This window comes from Ischnura elegans, chromosome 11 (assembly GCF_921293095.1).
Source record: "Ischnura elegans chromosome 11, ioIscEleg1.1, whole genome shotgun sequence".
NCBI classification, from domain to species: domain Eukaryota; kingdom Metazoa; phylum Arthropoda; class Insecta; order Odonata; family Coenagrionidae; genus Ischnura; species Ischnura elegans.
In genome coordinates, this window is record NC_060256.1 from 88,773,303 (window position 1) to 88,797,180 (window position 23,878).

The 23,878-nt window shown below is 38.6% G+C and overlaps 3 protein-coding genes across 4 annotated transcripts in view; 1 reads left to right on the top strand and 2 right to left on the bottom strand.

Moving 5' to 3' along the window:
- The window catches only part of LOC124168035 (nuclear pore complex protein Nup133), a 69,029-nt gene extending 57,152 nt beyond the window's left edge, over nucleotides 1–11,877 (bottom strand). Inside the window, exons 1-4 of the mRNA XM_046546133.1 lie at nucleotides 11,615–11,877; nucleotides 11,392–11,516; nucleotides 9,396–9,721; nucleotides 8,369–8,587 (exon numbers count right to left, since the gene is read on the bottom strand). Coding sequence (XP_046402089.1) covers nucleotides 8,369–8,587; nucleotides 9,396–9,721; nucleotides 11,392–11,516; nucleotides 11,615–11,724 — 780 coding nt within the window. The 5' untranslated portion in view covers nucleotides 11,725–11,877. The remainder of the gene's footprint in view (nucleotides 1–8,368; nucleotides 8,588–9,395; nucleotides 9,722–11,391; nucleotides 11,517–11,614) is intronic.
- An 88-nt stretch (nucleotides 11,878–11,965) lies between these two features.
- LOC124168038 lies at nucleotides 11,966–12,714 on the top strand. Its single transcript, XM_046546137.1, has 3 exons — nucleotides 11,966–12,054; nucleotides 12,163–12,405; nucleotides 12,490–12,714. The coding sequence occupies exons 2-3, from the start codon at nucleotides 12,180–12,182 to the stop codon at nucleotides 12,600–12,602; spliced, it is 339 nt and encodes a 112-aa protein (XP_046402093.1). The 5' UTR covers nucleotides 11,966–12,054; nucleotides 12,163–12,179; the 3' UTR covers nucleotides 12,603–12,714.
- Nucleotides 12,696–23,878, bottom strand: part of LOC124168036 (probable E3 ubiquitin-protein ligase hulA) — a 31,453-nt gene continuing 20,270 nt past the window's right edge. For both annotated transcript variants that reach the window (XM_046546135.1, XM_046546134.1), the window contains exons 9-10: nucleotides 16,734–16,899; nucleotides 12,696–13,442 (exon numbers count right to left, since the gene is read on the bottom strand). In XM_046546135.1, the coding sequence (XP_046402091.1) occupies nucleotides 13,325–13,442; nucleotides 16,734–16,899 (284 nt within the window). In that variant the 3' untranslated portion in view covers nucleotides 12,696–13,324. The remainder of the gene's footprint in view (nucleotides 13,443–16,733; nucleotides 16,900–23,878) is intronic.

The window sequence follows — 23,878 nt, forward strand, 5'->3', positions numbered from 1 at the left end:
TGTGAGGGTAATGACAAAGTTCCAACTAATGTAGACAGTAGTTTTGAGAGTAATCAAGAAAATGAGTCAGTGTTTGGAAGCGAGGGAGGAGAAGCAGAAGACGTTTTCTTTAAAAAATGGAATGGCTCGAAAATTACCAGATCACATAATCTCCTTGTCATCTACTAACTTGACCTGCAATCAACCTTTGTCTCATAGAAGCAGGTTTGAATGTATCTCCTGCAGTTACCCAAAAACTTTTCCTGATGCTCCATTTCTAGTTTTGATTGGTTGTCTTATGTATGCATATGATTTGTACAAGGCCAGATCGCGTCTTTGCAGTGTCAAAGTTAAGAAGGTTTATTGATGATTTTACAATGCAATACTGGGCATATGCAAAGAGTATATTAAGATATATGATGGGGACTATAAATTATCTTATTCTTAGTCAGGAACGTTTCTGGAGGGATACAAAAATGCTGACTTTGCCATTGACAAAATAGATTGAGTGTCCTATACTGGATACATGACAAGTTAGTTAATGGAGCAGTAGCTTGGGAAAACAAAAAGCAGTGCTGTGCAGTGGCTATGTATAGAATAGAAGGCGAGTATGTAAGTTAGGCAGCTGGAGCAAAAAAACTTGGCACTGATGTGGTGCATGGAAGGTCAAAGAACAGAGGTTAGACATCATTTTGTTAAAAACTCAGTTGCCATAGGAAAAAATAATTGCTGATTACATGTTTACAAAATATGATAGCAAATGTGCTTCCAAATGGGCTTAACAATGGTAAGCATTTGAACTGCATTAATGGATAGAATTTTGTAGCTGATGGAAGCAACTAGTTGAAGGGAGGTTTTTGTGCTTGTAACCTAGTTGCAAAGTTAAGAAATAAATAGCTACAACATGTTAAAATAGTTCTTGGAGTGTAGGTCAATGTCTCATCTTTCAACATAGGTACATATTTTACTGTTCCGAGTGCATAAAAAAGCCTAAATCACAATAAAATTAAGTACATTTTGAGGATTGGATAGTTGGGCATTGTCCATTTACTTAGGATCGAGTGGCATTCATCAAATAGAATTTAGCATTTCCTCCTGATTTTACAAAATTTTATGCATTGTAATTATGACTGAAAATTGAATGTAAACATTGAAAACCGGTAATCACTATAGTTATGGCGATTTCCGATTTTCAATGTTTTTGTTTACTTTTCAATGTTTGATATCATATGATGCAGCTTCTTAAGACAGATACCCAAGTTCAACTGAGAACCATTTTGGAAACCCATTACTTTAGGAAACATTGATAGAAGTGTGCCTTTAGTTGGATAGCATTTAGGAGGACACTGAAAATAAGTTGGCCGCGTCATCAATGCGTCGATTAAAGAGTATTTGGAGCCAATTTATAAACTAACTGCAGTACTGCAATACGTATTTATCCGGGCTTACCAAATCACACGCTATGAACAAAACAATTGCACTGAATACTCAATCAACTCGATGGGGTTCTTCAAGCACACATCACTGCAGTGTACATGTAAATCAAGCACACATCCATGATCCTTGCATAAATAAATTAATTGATGATGTTATTTATCACGGCATCACTACACTGAATGTCCCTTTACTTGTGGTACCATAACGTGAACTAATCTCTTTAGCAGGGGAAAATAATTTCAGTACCTACCGAGAAAATTCACTTGCAATGAATGTATAGTTTCGCACATTAAATAGCTAATAAACGTTTGGCAAAATGGCAATAATTTGCAACATATATGCCTTCAAATGATAGACCAGTTAGGTTATGCAAAGCGTAAGCAATTATAATATTCCGACGAACAAAGTCTTATATTGTTATTTTGAAGATACTATTATACTATAAACCACAGTCTTTGTGCTATAAACACTCCCTGATGTAGCTTTTCAACTTATCTTTTCACAATATAACGTTAAAGTGTCGAAAATTTCCACAAGTTAGTGTACAGAAGCAAAATTACGGATAAAACTACCACGCCTGCATATCAATGTGTGAAATTATAGATCGTATTTTGCATTTTTTACCACCAATTAAATAAATAACGGTTGTAAACAAGTTACATACACGCACACTTCAACGCAACGGATATACATTTTCCCATTTTCAACTTTATATGGACTAATTATTTCAAAAACTAATATCTATAACTCCTTAAACTCTTTCCTACGATAATAGAAGCACAATATAGTCGTGTAAACACCCTAAGCAAACACAAAACTCCAGTCAAAATTTTAAAGGTTGCGCCCATTTTCGCCTCCGCATCAACTGCATCAAGAATTTCTGATGCGAGCCGATGCGAGTTGATGCTTCCGAAACCTCGAAATATGCTCGTTGCAGGGCCGCATCAATGCGCATCAATGCTTGATTCGGAACGGCCTGATGCGCATCGATGCACATGATGCGTGATTCGGAACGCACCCTCAGTCTGCCGAATACACTATTGTTGTTGTCGATGTAGGCGCCGAATACCTTTACGCCAGCCGCGGCGGCTGATCGTCTTCCTAGTTCCTACCCCGCGCTAACTGGTCCGAAATCGGAAAAAGCTTGAATAAAGTCCAAAATGACCTTTTTGGGGATAAAGACTGCAAACTCAGCGTAAATACTCATAAATCATCAGCAAATATTGATTTATATGCCATTTTACATAATTGCGAACCTTTAGTGAGATACAGAGGCCCAAACATGACCAATTTTTCAATGCCACACGAGATATCGTTTTTCCTCAAAATCCTTTGAATTTGTCCAAGTGGTTTTCCGTTGATATGAGTTTTGTGGAATAAAAAACGCAATATCCCTTTGATCTGGTGCTTTGCCTATACTTTCAATGACTTTTGAAGATTTTGGCTCTCATCTGTCTGGTTTTACAACGCAAAATGGCCGACCCGTTTTTCACGTGGAATTTGACATTAAGTAGACATTATCTTTCGTTTACGAAAAATATAACTCGGAAAATTTGAACCACAATATAAAGTAGAGATTTTTAAAGAGTACTAAGTAGAAATCTTGAAAAAAAGTTTGCGACGAAGGAAATAAGAACGATTTTTCAATCGCGCGTCAAGGCTGACCTACACGCCGCGGACCTCTGAGGCTCGGTAACTGGGGCCGATTTTTAAGTTTTTTAAAACATTAGTCCTGAAAATCGTCATTTAAAGCATGGATAATCGTCTTCATTGACTTAAAACAATAAACTGAGGATGTTAAAAAGGATTATGTATAGATCGACTAGACCATTTAGCGCATTACTCGAGTGAAAATACTAAGGATTGGATATTTTTCGGAACCATCCCGCGCGTAAGAAATATGCCTCGGGTATTGAAGTAAAGTGAAGAGATTAAGTCAGCATGCTTAAGAGAGAGAAAAATGAACTGTTTCCGTGAAAGGCAACAAGCGATACCCTTTTTCCCTTTCCACCCTCGCCGAGGAGAGTCGCACGGTAGGGGGAGTTTTCACCCCACAAGGCTCTTTTAGCCTTTTTTATTACTGCATCTGTCCGATGTAATATTCATTTGCAGCGTTTAGTTTCTTTCTTGAACTTAAAAAAGCAAGAGATTTTAAGGTTGATTGAATGACGTGAGAAGTATAGCATTTTTTTTGGCTCTACAAAACTAAAGTTTAGTTCTATAGTTGTTCGCTTCGTCCACTTGAATTCCATTAAGATTCAAGATCCAACAAATCGTTGATATAATTTTTAATAAAAATTCCAAAGTCTCCAAAATCTTGCAATTTTGGTGGGAAAGTACTTGCCCAATAACACACCTGTGTAGGAAAAGGCAATTTTCTGCAGGAATTAATACTGTAACATGGAGAAGTCAAAACTTGCAAAAGATTTGGCTGAGCATGTAGAATAATTGGATTTTCTGCTTGAGAATTTGAAAGGGCCAAATATTACATGATTCATATACGTAGTATGTAATCTTTATTACAGCTATGAAAATTCCTGTACTCAGGGCTCTCCCTTGTAGTTTGGATATATATATATGTTGTCGACATATATGAGTGCCAATATTCTAAAGTAATACCTATCATGTAACACCACTTTTCAGGTATGTTCTGTTTTGAAATTTAGCTATTATATTTTAATTACATAGCAATGATATGAAAGATTCTTTTGTCAACTGACTCTTTCACAGAGTAATATTTAAAAAAGTAGTTTTCTTGTTGCCTGGAATTAATTGATATTTTTCTTGGAGCCTATGGCATCAGAATCGATGGAATCGGTATCGGTAGAATCGGAATCGAAATGTCAGAATCGGAATCGGGATCGGAATCGATAAAATTTTGGAATCGACCCATCACTAGTTAAAATGTTGACCGCAGTGATGATAAGTACATTATTCCTGTGATGCCATTGAGGCCTTTTTTTTGACATCAATAGCATATTCTTGGTTCATGACACGTTGAAATATCATTTCAAACAAATTCAAAATGAATTTAACTCTGTTTTGAAGAATGGCAGTCATGATAACCACTTCAGATAAAGAATTGGTGTGGGTAACTGATTGTGTCAGAATCCAACAAGATGACCAATGACATTTAGATTATGGAATGAGTCTATGCATTTCACCACGGGTGCAGAAGTACTTACTTTGATGGCTGTATTACTGTCATGCGGAAGGCAAGGAGAAACCAGCACATTATCATGCAGAGGGATCGCTAATACTCAACTCATTTTTACATAATAATACGACGGAATTCTCTCGGGTAAAATATTTCAGAAGTAAACTAGTTCCAAATTCCGTTCTGCCGGGACCACTCAAGAGGATAAATCCATCAAATGCGGCAGAATGTTAAGGATTAGGACATGGAACATTAGAACGCTTCATATCTACCAGAGGACTTGAAGGTGGAAATGCAAAGAATGAACCTCAATATACAGTGGAGCCCATAAATAATGAAGTTGAGGGAGCCAGAAGTTTACTCTGCATTAACTAAACTTCATTGTAGGTGGGCCCACACTAGTGAACTTAGAATAGGCTGGTTTCCTATTTTGTTTTAATTGCCTGAATCAAAAGATTATTACTCCTGGAATATGTATTTCACGCTTTTAGATTTTTAAATGACGATACCAATTTTTTGCAATTAAATGAAAAGTGAAAAATTTCAAGCGCGCAAAAACATGACAGCTGAGTATGAATGCTGGAAAAAGCCTGTGTGACGTCATTCTGGTTCCAGCTGCCACCATGTGCGGCCACCTTGGTGCGAGGCTATGAGCACCGATACGATGCAGCCTGCTAGCAGGTAGCACTTGGCTTAACTAAGGATTATTAATACCCTATCAAACTAAGGAAACTTTCCAACCATAGGCAATTTTATTAGGAGATTATCAAGAGATGTTTCCTTGAGCTCTGTTCCACATGCACACATTGGTAATCTCAGACGATGTAAAACTCCTGACTACTGGTATAGAATCTAGGTCCCTTTGACGTCACGTGGAGTGGCATCGCATGGGCGCCAATCTGGCCTTTTTCAAATGAGATCAAAATTGACCATTGACATTGTCTAAACTGGGATTACTAAAACCCAATAATTATTATATTATGAATACACTAATGGTGGGTAAGGAATCACAATCAATGCATTTCGTTTTCCTTGATGATGGAAACTACCCTATTATTTGAATTGAACAAGTAATAAAAAAAATGGTAGAAAAAACAGAAGTTGTACACGCAAAAATGGCCCATCCGGTTCAGCTGTTAAACCATACCCAAAGGACTAATTTCCTAAAGGACTAATTTAATAAGGACCCAAAGATTAATTATTTCCACAGAAAGGATGGATTCCATGTAAGATGGGCTCATATTTGCCAGAAAAAAAGAGCACTTTTGTTTAAATGAGAAAAGTCATCCAGTGTTAAAGTGTATTTATAATGTAAAAACTCTTCTCGGGATACCACACGGGTAAGATTACGTAAGAGCACCAGCATATCAGGTACCGACTCGTTACCCATTCTCACGGTTACAGTAGCCTCGTCGACTCATTACTTATTCTCACGGCTACTGTAACCGTGAGAATGGGTAACGAGTTGGTACCCGAAACGTCGGCACTCTTGCATTATGTCACCCTTGCGGTATCCCGAGAAGAGTTTATACATGTTGTTCGCTGGGAAGGTGTAAAATCTTGTATTTATAATAGAGATGGGTCGAATAGCAGATTTCTCGAATTCGAATATCGAATTCGAATATTAAATCATTGCTCGAATATTCGAATACCTCGAATTTCGAATACCTCGAATACTAAATGATGAATGCTGGATTATTTGACTTGGCTGCCTATGCAGCAGGCAACACAAGATTTTGGGGAGTAATTTTGATTTCCTTTAAATGATTCGAACAGAAATTTAGCTGATTAATGAATATTTTAATTTTATGGAAACAATTTGGCATATAATTAATTCAACTAACATCGCTTTGCCCCCACTCCTGCTGCCAAGTGCTAGCTGACAATCTGAGGCATTTTGCAAAATACAAGCTCTTTTCCACCGGATTTTCTTCAATTATTTTCAGTCCATCTTTCCAAGTTCTCACGAGATAAGAAGATGAATTGGAATTGCTATCAGGGAGAAAACAAATATTCTGAGAAAATATCCCTTCGTCTGTGACTGTAACAATAAAGATTTATAGCACCACTCATAAATTGTAACTTGATATATGTTTTCGGAAAAAAATACCTCATCAACTTCGGAGAAGCTCTGCTGCTCATATCGAGTTTCGCCAGAATGCTAAGTCTCCGTCGTATTTTGACATTTATTTCTTTGCGTAAAATGCTTAAATAAACTCAGAAATACGTCGTGTTTGGTCTTATTCTTTTTAAAATTACGCGCACATTACTAATATTTCAACTCAATAAAGGTGTAACATCAATTGACGAAAGTCATTCTTAGACACCTTTTGTGCTAATAGATGACTCATGCAGCGGTTGACCTCCACAGAAATTGGGAACTTCGAAGCTGGTGGGAAAAAAAGGTCAGTGGGGGAGAAAAGGGAGTGCCCGAAACACGTTTCCATTGTTCTCGTGTAACTTGGTATTTTTTTCGAAGCCAAGGTCTTCGTAATGCGATCCCTGCGCGAGCTGGGACCTTTTGTTTGATTTCGGAGAAGAGGAAAGCGTCAGAGTGGGTGAGGCGAGTGCCGAATGGAGGGGGATAGCGGATCGTGGGAAATGCCCTAAGGTTGCTATCCCACGGCACTGAGGTTCTCCTGGTGGGGGGAATCGGGGATTTTCGGATTTTTTCACCCGACCATTTTCGGTTCCCCTCGTCGAACTCTTTTCACCGCTAAAATCCACGAATTTGATGTAATTTGTCAACTTGCGTAAAACGGCGCTGCGAGCACTAAATGACTACAGATCTCTACATTTTTCCGAGTCAGCTACCAACGACGTGCGTGCGACAGTGTATGACGCGAAATTCAAAGTATTCGAGGTATTCGAGGCGGCACTTTTCGCATAACTATTCGAAACCTCGAATATCGAATACTTTCTAATATTCGAGGTATTCGAGTATTCGCGGATACTATTCGCACATCTCTATTTTATAATCTACATTTTCACATGTCTACTCATGATTTTAGTATGAACTAATTTTCTTGTTTTTTGAACATGCGTAACAGTGGCGGAGCGAGGGGAAGGGCTTGGGGGATAACCCCCCCAGAGCTCAGAGAAATTTTTAGGTTTAATCTATTTTACTTAATTGGAACAATATTACTAATAGAATAGTGTAAAGATTAATATAATATCCCTCAGGGAGTGGTAAAACTCACATTTATATTAAAATTGTTTTGGAGGAGGGCCCCTGTGCCTAACACTCAGGTGGGCATTCCATACCCCCAAACCACCCGGTATTAATTATGCACAAACCCCCTAATTGTGCCTACACCTAGCCTTAATTCATAGTTGTGCCCCTCATGTGTTATACTCTGGCGTGAGTACGTATGTATTATTTCATACTTCATCAGTCTGCCCTGTATCTTGCTGCTTATGGTGTGAAATAAACATTTTCACTGCAAGTATCTGCATCAATCTTTAAACCACGATAATAAGTCCACCTGAGCATACCAAAATCTAACACCCAGTTTCTAAATAGCTGAGTAAAAGTGAGACAGTAATGTTTAATGTGAATGCATGCAACCACTTCAAAGATAAACACACATTCATTTCTTCCCTTGAAAAATGAGGCATTGCATACTTAGACATAACACTTAATACTAATTCTCAATTTTTTAGGGAAAGATTCACAAAAAACTACACACAAATTTTCAAATAACATACTCAACAATTATCAATCATTACTTAACTATGTTATCAAAATGCATTTTGTTTTACAATATGAATCATGCCATGCTTGGGAAAACTCACCACTTCCATGACCTGGCTGGCCGTCATTGAGCCAAATATGAGCGATGAAAACCTTCGACTGATTCCACCCAGCCAGCCCTGAGGAGTCTTGAGAGCACGGCAAAATATCGAATGCCTGCCATCAATCATTTGAGGGACAACGAGGACAATTGTTGAAGTGGTCGTCGCAAGCAGACATCCGTGGGGGCCCAGGTAAGTGAGGGAATCACACTCCTGACCCTAGAATGAGAAAATCCAAATCATACCTCAGCTTTTATCTAGTGGAATACTTCCATCATGATGACTAAAAAAACTGTATTTAATGAAAGATACATCAACCCAATTTTTAACAGGTGACCATCATTCTCAATTTCACATCCCAAGCTGAATCACATTTTTACAACAACAGGAATGGAGACTAAAGTACATATCATTGGGCATTAGAAACATGTTGCACACTCTCTTAATCATAAATAATAAAGAAAAAAAAAAGAAATCTTGACCAGACCCAAACAGCAAAAATACAGTAAAATCCCCAATTATCAATAATTTTGCTTGGTTAAAGGTTTGAATTAAGTAGATACTGTATTTGTCTGAATATAGTCCCCCCTTTTTTTCGAAAAATGCCCGTGATAAAAGTAAAGGGGGGGACTATATTTACTATATAGGGGGGAAATACTAGAAATATTGATACATAAATATAATAATTATAACTCAAGTGTTTTTGGCATCAGTTTTTTGATCCTGCTTCAAATCAAAATTTTTTATGACAAATTGGTTCGTATTGGGAGTGTAAAAATTTTAATTTAAGTTTTAAAATAGTTAAGCATTCAAAGAAAAATTAAACAAAACAATAAAAATGGCGTAGCAATATTTTATGAATTTTTGATTTATTGCGGTCTCCCAGTCACTGGTAGTGCAACCAGAATTGCACGTCACTGGTTAAGGGTTAACTTTGCACCCGTGTGCGTGACTGCGTACAAAGTCACTTGTTCCTGCAGTGCATTGCATCAAATCTCCAAAAAATCATATCATCAAATGATCTAACCTGAAGGTCAGCATTATCTTCCACGGATGTCCCTTCGTGCGCAATGCTGGGCCAGTAGCGCACTGTGCCCTCAGGGGTAACGGCGACGCAGGAGGGGAAGTGATTGCCCTCATTGGTGATGACACACACAAGGTCAGCCTTGTGCGATAGATCGCTTGGGGGCAGGTTCAACTCCCTGCACTGGCCTGCAGCCACATTCCATCGACGGCTCTCGTGGACAGAGCCTGCCGACGACAATTGACGATATTGCCACACAAAGAGGCGCCGTCCAGTCACCAGCCACGCCCACCCAGAGGGGGAAATGCGCACACTTCCAGAAGCACTCCCTAAGATTAAAAAAAAAAAAGAAACGCAAACAATCATGTGCAACACCACAATAGTGATAATCAATCTCCATCGAGAATTAAAATATATCAATAAAATCGATTGATCAGCAATAAAAATTATTTGCTTGAAAATATATTATTTTGCTTGAAGACATTTGTGATTTTTCCTTCTCGAGGGGGGCAGCTGCCCCCTCCTGCCCCTCGCCGAGTACGCCCATGATTCATATAAAAATCGAGAGCCATAAATACATTACTTTTATGAACTAAAAAAAAGGGTCTAAGTATATTGTAACAGATCATCATCCTTAGGCTTTCCTTGAGTCCTTCATCTCAACACATTCCTTCCACCCCAACCTTTTCTCTTTCTTCTCAGGCACTCTGAGGTGGAATAAATTGTGTGATTGGGATTATTCTGTTGACGTATGAGTGTGTGGAATTGTGAAATGAAGCAAAAGGGTGACAAAGTGCATTTTAGTTTAATAACAGTCAAGTGTAGCTAGGGGTTGTGTGACTCCAGGTCAAACAATTTATGTGTTTAAATCCATGTATGCACCCCCACTCCAATAACTTCTTTTATCTGTTCCAACGTGAACCAAAACTCAAAGAGGATTCAGGGTTTTCCTCATTTTCCAGGTTCATGGTCTCCCTGAGGCTGAACCCTTGAGCAGAATTCCTATCACAGGCTAATGTTGTTTTTTTATTGAATTCAGATTAAGGGCCAATGTTGTTTTTTTTAATCCGTAAGTAGATCAAATTTTTGAGTTGACTGCTTCATTTTGTTGGCAAAGACAGATTGCTGAATCCAATGTGTAATGAGGACTACACATTTCTCGCAATCCACACAATAAATAAAACAATAAGCTCAACAGCACCTTGCCAAGGATTCAATGATTGGCATATAGTTTGTGAAATTACAACTGTAGCCTTGAATATCTAAAAAGTATATTCTTGATCAGTTATTGTAGTGGTGTATGATAATTTGTTTGCTACATCATGTACTCATGAATTAGATATTAGATTTTGGAGAGTTATAAATATACTAAGCAGTGGTTGTACGTTTAATGTTATCCATGACCACACATATATCGATTACTATACGTCACAATCTTATCTTACCATCAGCACGGTTCCTAAATTTTTGCTGATGGTCTCTTGTTAATTTAAATATTATTATCTACGCTTTGTATTGTTTACTATGGTAGAGCATTGCCTTGATTTTTTACCAAGACTTCGTTTGGTATAATCGAGTAAAGTGGTGAGTTCACTCATAAATACATAAATTTTATGAAATATTGCACCTAAAAAAATGAATCCCGCAAATTTCAAAAACCTGTTGAAGTGGGTTACAGATACAAGTCAATATGTCGGCCGCAGGAAAACTGACTTACTTGAAGTAATGTCCTCAAAGAATGAGAGTGATGACATCCTAATTAAAGTCATGGTCCAATTTTCACATTGGCAAAATTTTATTCCGAATTTCATGCCCTTAATATCACAGACAGGTACACCGTGATAAAAAATAGTGACCGCGAGATACATGGAAATATGGCGAAGAACCACTCCAATGAGACCTGAAGAGCTCAATTACTACAACAAATCTCCGAAGGAACAAGTGAATTGACAGGTTATAGTTGAATAGAAGTACACATGCTACAATTCATTTTACTCACGGTCGGCATAACCGAGGGCTTCAGCAACTAAAACGGGCAATGAAGCACCACAGCTTTCAACAACATGGCGTTGAGTTACTGCAACAACTTTCCTGGGCTGAGAAGAACGAAAGCCAACAGAGGACCTACAATCAAAGTGACAAGCAATAAGATCTGAGAAAAACTAAATTCGATGATGAAAAGGTTAACAATTATTCATAGTTCTTTAACACATTCAAATTACCGGCTAGATTTCCTGGTGAATGAAGGAAAACTCCTTTTCGACTGGAGCGGTGATCTAGTGGAAACAGCGGACAGGTTTAAAGACTTCGGCATAGACTGATTCCACTCCATCTCTTACCTTCATGTATCACTTCAACAATGAAAAATGTGGATTATCCCCGGGTGTTGTAAAGCGACAAGCACTTCTTTCAAAAATCATTAGCCTGAGCTAAATAAAATGCTTCAATTACACCATAACTCCCTCGAAAGCCCCCTTGCCGCGCTCAGGCTGATTACACATGCCTCGAGAATATCGATACTAGTTGAATTGATCGATCGAATACAGCGAGACAACTATCGAGTATTTCAGTTTCGATTCTCGGCACAAACAGAAAAATTCTCGGCATAAACAGGGAAAATAGGAAAACCGTGAGGAAAACTGACAGACAGCAGACAGCGAAGGTTTTGAAGTGATTTTTTTAGCAATTGTTGCCTTGGTGGCAATATTCACTTCCGAGATGCGGAGTTATTTTTGGGGTTCTGATTAACTCTGTATCCATCCTTGAGTAGGTTAACTTTTGAGAAAAATGGGTAGCGTTTGGAACATTCAGTGGCTAAGGCGGTTCTTCCGACGAAGAATGAATCCTGTGCCAGTGGACAAAGCTCATATGTGGAAACGTCGGCTGTCTTTAACTTACATGTTTATATCATGGAATGCTTTCGGGCTAGTGATTTATATGATGGCAACTGGTAGGAGTGACTGGGCGAAATATTATGGCTATAAAAGTGAATCAGAAGGAAATATCTCACCAGGTATGCTTACTCATTCGAAATGTGCATGCTTCAGTTTATATTTCGGTGTTCCGTTTTCAAGTTAAATCTTTGTGCCTCTTCCAGGACGGCAGTGGGCAAGGACTTTAAATATTGAGAATGCTAAAGTTCTTAAGCTTTCCGGATTGTCGTTGGTAGAGGAAGATACAGGGGAAGGTGATAAACCTGAAAAAGAGTGACGTACCCAACTGTCGAGTAATTTGTTAGTCCAATATTTTTGGAAGGGTGCCAGTGTTAGAGCCCCTGTAAGAGAGTATGTTTAAGTAAAACAATTTTTTCATTTATTGAAAATGTGATTTATTGAATGTGTCAACAGGATAAGCGATTTATATCTTAGACCAAAAAATGCATTACATATAGACCAATTTGTTGCATGAATCAGGTAGGATGTGCAAGTCTTTTATTCAATGACGAGCAAAAGTAGTGATACCTCTCAATAGACCTGGGTGGAATCTTAATAGAGTACATAAATATATTTTACCCAAATTGTTAGCATTTATAGGTTGATATGGATCGAATTCGAGGAAAAAATATAGTAAGTCCCTTGAGACGCTACTCTTGCTTCCCATTTATAAATTTCACACTCATGATTACAAAAGAGTAATTGTGGGATTGGATGAAAACATCACAGTATCAGCTTTCATTACAAAGCTTGAATATGATGTAGAATATAGTTATCACTCAGAGAAAAATAAAATTAGTCTGCAACTTTCAGTTGAATAAAACCCTTATCAAAACTAACATTGGGCAAATTGTTCCAACTTTCAAGGACGGTTAAAATTACAGCAATGCCCAATATAACAGTATATTTAAAGCTGCTATTCCACTGAATAAGAGGATGTATATATACACATAAGCAGCTTCTGTGACAGCAGAATTGGTTGATACACAACCATGTGTGTCATACTTTAGTTTCAACATGTTGAGATAGTGCTGCTTCTTTTAAGATCTCTGGTGGCAGAACTGGATCATCCTGGTGAACGCTCAGCCTCATATCCATTTCCCACAGCAACGCTGACCTACATGGTAATAGCAGAAGATGAATTTAAGACAATATTTGATGTGGTGTTATTGGGTTTGCAACTTGGTTAATATCACTAGATAGATATTTCAATGACATAGCCCAGGCGTGCAGCTAGGAATTAAGGCTAGGGGGAGTTTTGCCCTCCCCCAGAAGATTTTTAAGATAAATGGTTCAATATGGTGAGTTGTAAGGCTTTCTGAAGGATATTTTATTAATCCTTACACTATTCTGAAAGTAATATTTATCCAATCATGTAAAATGGATTAAATTTTTTAATTTCTCTGAGCTCTCGGAGGGGTTTTTATCCCCCAAAACCCCCCCCTCACTGCATCACTGACATAGCCAGCATATAATTGAATGCCATTGGATAAACATACCGTTACCGGCTTGCCTGTTTTTATTGATTATAATATTAATAATGTCTGTAATGATTAGAGGTGCCAACCAATTACGATCCTTTTTTACTTGACAACAAATTTAAAGACACCTATACTCCAGTAGGGTACGAACCCACAACCTTCAGCTTGGCATGTTAGGACTTAATCTTGTCACCACTGAGGCCTGCAAATTATTGTATTTCTTCTAATTTTCATTCCATGTACGGCATAACCAAGGAACTCACATGTCTCTTAAGCATATCTTAACAATTTGATACCAAGAAACCACTAAAATTTCATTGGGTTATTTACATCAAAAATGGTTAGAAAGATAAAAATGTTGCAGATAAACACCTGCCTGCGCTAATAACTCCATTGAGCACAGTATTAAGACATCCAATTGATAAAATGGTGATATAATTGCAAAAATAAGGTTTTAATAACATCCCTCATCATAACCTATGCCTCTTCATCCAAAACACAAAAACATATACATAGTCTGCAATTAATTCTCACAAGTGACATCATTCCGAGTTCTGATCAGTGATGTGATGTAACAAAGTATGTTTACATAATCAAATTACTGTTAACAATTACACCTTTACTAATTTTTAGTTGTGATGAATACATTTTTAGATAGCAATTTTGACTAGTAATTTAATCCAAAGCTTGAGCATATATTACATAGATACATCTGAGAAATTGTTACGTTTTAGAAATCAGAAGTGAAAATTTATATTTCACCCTCGTTAAAGGTAGTTCCAGCTACATTAACCTCATCCTCAGTTGTAAAACTTTGAAAGAGCTTACATATTTACGCGTATTGTGCCTCGATTTGACATTTTGATTATTTATTATGTAATGGCATTAAATAATAATTAAAATGGTTACTGCACGATAGTACTCCCATTTGAGAAAATATTGACAGTGATTGCATCATGTATAGGAGCAAAATTAAAAGTATTTGTAATTCTATTGATTACTTTTTCAAAGAAAATATTTTAATGGTAATTACAAGTTTGGCGTTGTAATTGAACTCACTCACATTTTTTAATACTTTTCCCATCAGTCTTTCTGATGCATTACTCGTTCAGGGTTCACTTTTCAGTGAGAATCAAACACAAGGGAGTAAACAACATCAAATCACATGATACCAATGCACAAGGCCGAGAAGTGGTGACCTGAGCTCTTTAACTCGGTCACAGCGTTTACCGAAAACCCACCCACACGGACCTTTACTTACATGGATGTAGTCACCACCATCCTTCGCAGAGAATGGCAGTAATGAAAAGCCTGATTCATCGAGCCGTATCTATCTCGGACAAAGATAGCCTAGCACCTGAACTAAAGCGCCTTCGGAAAACCTTCCAGCAGAATGGATATGATGAGAGACAGATTTCCAAGGCCCTAAAAAGGTCCATATCCAAGACCAACTCAAGGAGAGAAGATGGAGAAAGAGACGATCGAACTGCAAAGGCGTGTTTACCATACATCTCTTCAGTGTCGGGGAAAGTAGCGAGAATTCTGAAGAGATTCAACATCCAGGCCATCCACAAACCACCAAAAAAGATCCGGGACATGCTCGTCAAAGCAAAAGATCCGGTAGGATTGAAGACACCTGGCGTTTACCAAGTGCCATGTGGGTGCGGGAAAATATACATCGGTGAGACGGGCTGCACTATAGACACGCGGCTCAAAGAACATAAGCGCCACCTCCGCCTAGGACAGCCCGAAAAGTCAGCCATCGCAGAGCATTGGATGGAATGCAAAAATACTTTTAAGTTTGACGACACCAAGATGCTCTGCCGATCCAATGGCTTTTGGGATCGACTCATTAAAGAGTCTATTGAAATTAGACTGACTAAGAATACCATCAATAGAGACTCCGGATATGCTCTGAGCAGCACCTGGAAACCTGTGCTCAAGACTATACAAAAGGCTAGGCAAAACCACCAATCAGAGCATGCCGCTGACGACAGCCAATCAGCAGTCACCTGACCACCAGAGTAATTGTATATAAGCAAGTCAAATTCTCACTCGACATTCACAGCCCTGAGGACTATGACCGAGTCGGACATCGAAACGTTGGCAGATATGGAGTTCCTGACCCGGTGGCGATCCCGAGAACTCTGTACCAAGTCCATTCGCCGGGAAAGCACGAAATCTTTCTTCAATCAGCAAACAGATTACTACCATGGCGTTTTCGCCACTAATGGCTCAAGAGGTAGCAGATGGGTAGTAAAAGTAGTAGTAAGAGAAAATAAGGGTATTTCTATTTTTCAAACCTAATGGCAATCAACAGCATAATAATATAAGTGCATACGCCCATTCTGAGAGAAATTTTTTACATCTATGAAAAAATATCTCTTGGTGACATAGTAATGTGATGGCAAGTTTGGCTGTGTATTGCAATGACCAGATAGACCATGAAGAGCTATGAGTTGTTTTTCTGCTTTCACCTACAAAATTACATTAACTTTATAAGAAAATTATTTTTTACCCAGAAGTCTCACTTTTCCTACTCTTTTCTAGTTACTCAAATGAAGTTTACACACTAATTGCCAAAAGAATTGGGAAAATTGGATAAATTTTAATGTCGATTGTCCACATCACAAAGGTTAAATACAAAATCCAGACCTCTTAATGAATATAACAAAAATCAATTTGAATTTATCAAAAGCAAAGAAAGACAAAGGCAAAATGCTAGGTATGTACAGTGCTTTTGAAGAGCAAATGCACTCGCCTAAATATGCCAGCACAACTGATGGAATGCTTTCGATTTCTTGATTGCAGAATACATTCCTCATTGAAAAATATACGGACTTACATGTTTTTACAGGTCTTAGAAAATTACTTTGTACACATCTTGATTTAAGGCAAATCTTACCAAAACTTCAATATGAACCTACCTGTATGCTTCATATCGCATTACTATTTCCTCCAACTCTTGCTTGTACAGTCTTTTCAACATGGCATCAAAACAGTCAAGCTCAGGTAAACGGAATAATTCCCACCTAAGTTTATGGTCCAAGTCCTGAGATGCTTGAGAGTAAACAGCAAGCCAGTGTGGAATTTCTGGAAAAAGAACATAAAACAAACAATAATATACCCTACATACTTTAACATATAATTTTTTCCTCACATTAACTATTGCATAGAATACAATCTTGATATACATACTATTGTTTTACAGAGGAACCTCGATCTATCGTTTTTCTGGGGGATGGACGAAAAAAAACAATGAATTCGGAAAACGATAGATGTGGGAATGTTTGGTTAGGTTGCATATGTCCCAGGAAACGCAGGATTTTGGCGTGTAATTATGATATTCGTTAAAGGATTCAAACAAGATTTTAGCCAATTACAGGTATACTAGTACTTTATCGAGACACTTAGGTCATATTGTTGATTCAAATAATATCTCTTTTAAATATCCTAAAGGAACACGCCACCTCGCTAAAAAATGTTTGCTCTCCATTCGGCATTTACCCTGCTATTATGGATTTTTCTCTGAAGTAAAAATCCATGAAACGTCATACGTATTCATGAGAGCAATGTGCATGTTATGCCTAAAACAACCGCTTTCGCCGGCGCAGTCATTGGTTGTGAGATGGATCATATAGGCCAAAAATAGTCAATTATTTGTAATGTTCCTGTCTAATAAATATATTTTCATGTAATTTAGGCAATGTGTAAAGTATGAACAATGTTGCGTTAATCGTCAGCGGCATACCCGCCTGAGCCTTGGCTTGATCCCACTTCTTGTTTTCACCAGGTAGCTCGCTCTACCCCACCCCTACCGTCAAGTGCTAGCGGACTGCCCGAGGCGTTTGACAATATTCACGCGCTTCTATCCTGGATGCTTTTCTCCATATTAAATTATTTTCAGTCCAACTTTAAAGTACTCACTTATTTCTTCGGAAGGGCGATGGTCCAAATATGATTAAAAATAAACCTAATAAAAATGAAACCTTACTTTATTAAACCCACATGGAAAACACTCGCTAGTTTGAACTCAACCCACTCTGGAAGGTAAGGAACCACTTGTGCGAGGTGAAGTTAGGAACTGATGCTATTGCGTACGTTTTACGCAGAACATACTGCAGAGGGTGAAGCATAAACATATGACTGTGCCATAAAATTTTTTGTCCTAAATAGAAGGCAACTTACACACTCTTTTATAATTAGTGTAGCAACAGATGAGTATGAATTCGGATTGTTAGTAGGGAGAAACAAAATATCCTGAGAAGATATCCCTTCCTCAGTAACTCTGACAAGTGAGACTTATAGTATAACTCGTAAATAGATAACTGATAATAACCTGATATCCTGTTTTTGGAAAAATGCCACATTAACTGCCGAGAAGCTCAGCTACGAGGATATCGAGTTTTGCCAGAAATCACCATTGTATTTTTCCAACTATTTCCTTGTTTTAAATGCTTAAATAAAGTCAGAAATGCGTTGCGTTTGGTCTTATTCTTTTTTAAATTACGTGCACTTTACAAATATTTCAATCTAATAAAAGTATAATGCCAATTGCCGAAATTCATTGTTAGACAACTTTTGGGCTAATAGGTGATTCATGCAGCAGTTGACCTCCAGAAACTGGGAACTTTGAAGCAGGTAGGCTGAAAAGGGTCAGTGGGTGAGAAAAAGGTCATGAAACACTTTTTTATTGTTCTCGTGTAACTTGATATTTTTTCTAAGCTAAGGTCTTCGTAATACGATTGCTACCCAAGCTGGGACCTTTTGTTTGATTTTAGAGAAGAGGCAAGTGTCAGAGTGGAGGAGGCAAGTGCTGAATGGAGAGGGATAGCGGATCTTGGGAAATGTGCTAATGTAACTATCCCACGGTGCTCAGCTTCTCCCTATGGTAATTCAATCTCCTGGCGATGTCTGTCGTTATTAGCCACAAACAACAGGTGGTAAACACTTCGTCTCATTTTCGTCAAACGATCAATGCAGGAAAATGATACTTCGGGGAACGATGGATGCAGGTAAAAATTACATTGCCTTTATGAAACTTTATTTGGGACCAGCAACGGCACACGATGAATACAGGAAAACGATCAATGTGGGAACTGTAGATCGGGGTTCCACTGTACTATAATTTGTAGAAACCGACATATCCCATTTTACTCATGAGTAGGGACATGCAAAAGGTGGGGTTATTTTATAGCCAAAAGTGGTGTTATTTTTCTGCAAAAGCGATGTTATTTTGCCCTGAAATCGGTGTTATTTTAAAGCCAAAATAATTTATGTTGATTGAGAGCCATCCTTCCAGTGGCCCACCCATTGCCCTAAATTTAGGATATTATTGATTGGGAATAATTAAAGCAATAATATACATGGAGTATTGACTGAATTAACCTATTTTACATATTTATCCTTCGCGTATACATATATCTAGCTTACTTAGAGAGAAATTACTTTTAAATGTCTGTAATTTCAAATGAAATATTGCTATTGTGATCAAGTTGTCATCTTTTACATTTGTTCTCTTATCTATTAACACAGCGTTATAGCAGGAAAGAAATCTTTCTCAGTCCATGTTTGCAGAAGTGATCCAAATTGCTTAAAGGCACTTAGATGCAAAGGATGTCTCAGACATTTGAGCTCCTGGATTGCTTTAATTACATCCACTGAACCCCGGGAATTTCGCTTTTGTAGTAATTTCTGTAATCCTCCCAACGCCAACATCAACTTCTCTGTCTCCATTGATTCCAGGCCATGAATTTTTTGTTTTTAAGTCAGGGTTCATGTCTGTAGACGGAACTTCTTGGGGATCAAAAACTGAGATCTTTTCAAATACCTATTTTTCTGCTTAGGTCTTCTACCATAAGAGAACTAAGTTTGGTTGACGCTTTTTCAGCCATCTGCATAGGTATTGACTTTACAGCAGCTGCTTTAGAGGTTTTCATGTTTTGCAGATTTAATAAGTGGTTTTATCTAAAAAAGTACTCTTATGAATTTTCTTGAGGCTCATTTTTAACTTCTTTAACTCTTTCAAAATGGTGGAGTTCTCTCCTTAACATGAATGCGGGACTGCGCTCCATGAGACTCCTTGGTCCCCTCTGTATGGAGCATTTATGTTGGACATCTGTTAAGAAAGGTCTTGCAGATAATCAAACACTCTCAACACCAACCTTTTCTGATCCTTCCTAGTGGGCATTTTGCATTATCTTGGACTCTGAGGGTAGTTGGTCTCCCTCCTTTCGTGGTTTACCACCCTACCAGCATCATTGGTTCGCTGTCAACTCATGCTTTGTTTATGTGAATTAGCTATATGGATGATTGTTGCTTGCACGTAAATTGCAGACTTCCAATTGAATTCCTCGATTTATTCTGAGAATTTTAAAATTTTGAATGAAGCTCTACCGTCAGCATTAACGAATTTAATGCCTTAACAATTTCCATGTTGATTTTATAGTGAAATCGAGATATAAGTTAATATTTATGGTAGAATTTCATTTAAAAATTGTAAACTCTGCCAAAAGACAAAGAATTCAATTCTTCGTTTATATTTTTTTAAGAAAGAACCATATATTTATTTTGCAAACTAACTGAATGAACAATTGTATTATTGCGGTCCCTTGCCAAAAAGAGGGGTAATAAGAGACGAGGGTCTAGGTTCATGCTTCCGGATTTCGGCAGTTACAGATTTTGCCAGTCCATGGTGTTGGCCTGTGTTGGGTCCCGAAACTAAGACTTTGCAAACCCAGGAATGTCATAAAAGGAGGAGAGCAAGGAAATGTATTTTCGGCATTAGGCCTGCGTAGGAAAATCTCAGACGAAAATTTTCGCCTTTCGTCTCCCGGGTCAAGAAACGTCCTGCCACATATTTTCGTCATTAGCAGCGAAAGGGTTATCTCTTTATAGAATGTGAGTATTTGGATAGTTTGAACCCTCCAGTAATTTTATTAAGTCAACCATCTGATTCCCATGGCATTTTGGCTACTTTGTGGACATCGTGAATGCGGTTTAGACATCCTCCGGACAAACAAGTCGCCTTATTTCCTCGAGTGTGTTTCTTTGCGGAAATCATGAATTTTCTCCAATTCATGGGCGATTTTCACCAACTCAGACGCAAATTTCATAATTTTTTTCCTTCTGCTCTACATGAAATTGTTTTTCGAGGTGTATATTTAAGCCGTAATTTTTTCACGGCATTGGCCGCTCACTGACGCGACTAATTTCCGCGGCCGCCGTTCCCGCCACAGCGCCGTGAAATCCAGAGAGTCGTCTTGTCGGAAAGTGGCCTGAATTTTACGGCGCTGTGCCGGGAACGGCGGCCGGCGATACGTCGTTTTGGCTTAAAGCTGCCACAATGTAGCTCCGTGAGTATTTCACGGAATAGACGGCGCACAGCCACTTTTTGCCGCTTTCAGGCTTTTGCTTTGCTCCGGCCGTCGTCAACGGCACGGCACTGTGCTTTCAAATAACCATTGGTCTCAATGCATGTCTTCAAGCGAGTCGAATCGCGCAGTTGATGGCACGGCGTTGTTGACGGTCAGCAAGGCAAGGTTCAATCCGGCCCGGCGGTGCGCCGTTTATGGCGTGAAATACACATCGTGCTATCTTGAGGCTGCTTTCAAACGCGACGACTTTTCGCCGGCCGCCGTTCACGGCACGGTTCCGTGAAATTCTGGCCACTTTCAAACGAGACATCTCACGGCGCTGAGCCGTGAACGGCGGCCCATGGAAATTCGTCGCGTCGAAAAGCGGCCAATGCAGGGAAAATATTACGGCTTAAATGTACGCCTCGAAAAACAATTTCGTGGGAGGAGCATGAGCAGAAGAAAAAAATTGTGAAAATCGCGTCTGAGTTAGTGAAAATCGCCCATGAATTGGAGAAAATCGCAATTAATACGAAATTCGCGTATTCGCGGGAAAACGCCGGAAATCGCGTATTTCGCGGGAAAATCCCAGATTCGCGTTAAAATTCGCGTTATGGCATTTGCGACTTTTGCATGTCCCTACTCATGAGGCTTGAGAAAAAGAGTCTAAGAACATACATCGGTCCTTCTGTTGCCTCTATAAGGCCTAGAACAGCCTTAGTTCAGCAGCAGGCGTGCTAGAGTACACCCATGTCTCGTATAGCGCAATTTCGATATAGCGCAAATTCGTTCCTCGGGGAAACACTGCAACGCAGTGTAGCCTAATCAAATATCTTAAACGCTCTCGTGATGAAACGTGAACTTGCGCTAAGTACACACGAAATTTCTATCATTTTACGCATATTAATATTATTGCTTGCCTCAAATCTTCTTTTTTGTTTATATATTAATCGAAATCAATTGCTGTGCAATGGCCAAAAGTACACGTCATTGGGTCCAGATAGCGGGCCTACCGAAGTAATTTATCTCGTCTCCTTAACAGAATGAGTTCATTTAGATCATTAATTAAGCGTGGGGCTAGTGGAAATGAGTTTTTTTTAAGCAATACTGGTTGAGACGTAATTTTTGCCGTCATAGGTTATCGGGCGATTGACTTCCAGGTAGAGGGTCTACGCTAAAGCCTTCAAGGTCATCGGCATTAACGGGGGAGAAATGGAGCGGTGGCCAAGTTGCGCATGAATAGCGTCAACATATAAGAGGGTCCGCTATAGAGTCTCAAACACAACAGCTTCGTTCCCTCCTCGCAGTCGTAGGCCCTCTGCGTCTCAAGAATACAGTTCAGCAGTAGAAGGTGATTTCGATAGAGCCATGCAGAGTAAAAACCAAGAGAAAATGGCAAAAATTGGAACGCAGGTAGAAAAATCAAGAATTTATCAAGAAAAACCATTAACCTAGAAGAGAAATTGATATAGGTAGGTCAATTGCTTTGAAAATGGAGAATGTCAAAGCGATATTGCGCGGAAGTTTAAACGCACGATGCCTTATTCTGAATAAAGATAAGGTTAAAACATCAGTGACCTCAGCCGCACCAACTTCAACCAAGCGGTCTACACATACAGAAAGTTCATAGTGAATCAGTACAAAAAGACAAGAGTGGTAATCGCTCCGAGACATTTAGTGAAAGCTCCGGTTGGTTCCAGAATTTAAAAGGCAAGCAGGTATTTTCAGTACGGCGATATCAGGTGAATCTGCAAGTGTTGATAGCGCAGTCACCACAACATTTTCTGATGAACTCCAAGCTGTGATTGAAAGTGGCTCCTTTCCCCCTCAACTAGTTTTTAGTGTTGACGAGACGATATTCTTTTGGAAAAGAATGCATTCTCGTTCATTCATTTTCAGGGAAGGAAAACCTGGGTCAGGTTTCAAGGCATTTAAAGACTGTTTCACGTAGCTGCTGATGACTCAGAGGACTTCAAATTAAAATGATTTATCATTCATAAACTCCGCTAGCTATGAAATGGCATTCAAAGTAGCATTTGCCTGTCATTTCGATGAGCGACAAAAGGGCCTGGGTGACACAATAGTTGTTTTTAAACTGGTTTGAAAAATCGTCAACTGCCGGCAATGCATTACGAACCCCTGAGATAGCAGATGTTAGCCTATCCGCACGGCGGAGGGAATTTTGAAAACACGTACGAATTTTTTTTTACCGTGAATAAAAGTCTTTGAATGCGTGCCCACAATCTTTAAAGATGTTTTAAACTATAAACATTTATATAAATAATGTTTTCTAAGGCTATTTATGGGAATATATATGTTTTAGAGGAAATTCAATACCCAAGACCTATTCTACCAGGAACGCATCCCTATCTTCCCAATGTTAAAACGCTCTCGTATAACGCAAATTCGTATAGCGCAAAGACCCCAAGGAATGCATCCCTTGCGCTATACGAGACATGGGTGTATATTGACTTGCACAGGAGCTATCATCTGCATTGTCCCATTGTCGTCAACTGAGGAGCTGACAACAGCTTGTACATCAATTATGCTGGGAACTACTATAGACTCAGTGGCTTTGTGCTAGGCTAAGATATTTTGTGCTATTAAAAACTGATATCTTCCAGAGTGACAAGGAGAACATCATCTTGGAACCTTTTACATTTAAAAAAAACCATTACACACGAAATTAAAACTTTCATTTGAAAATAACAGACAGA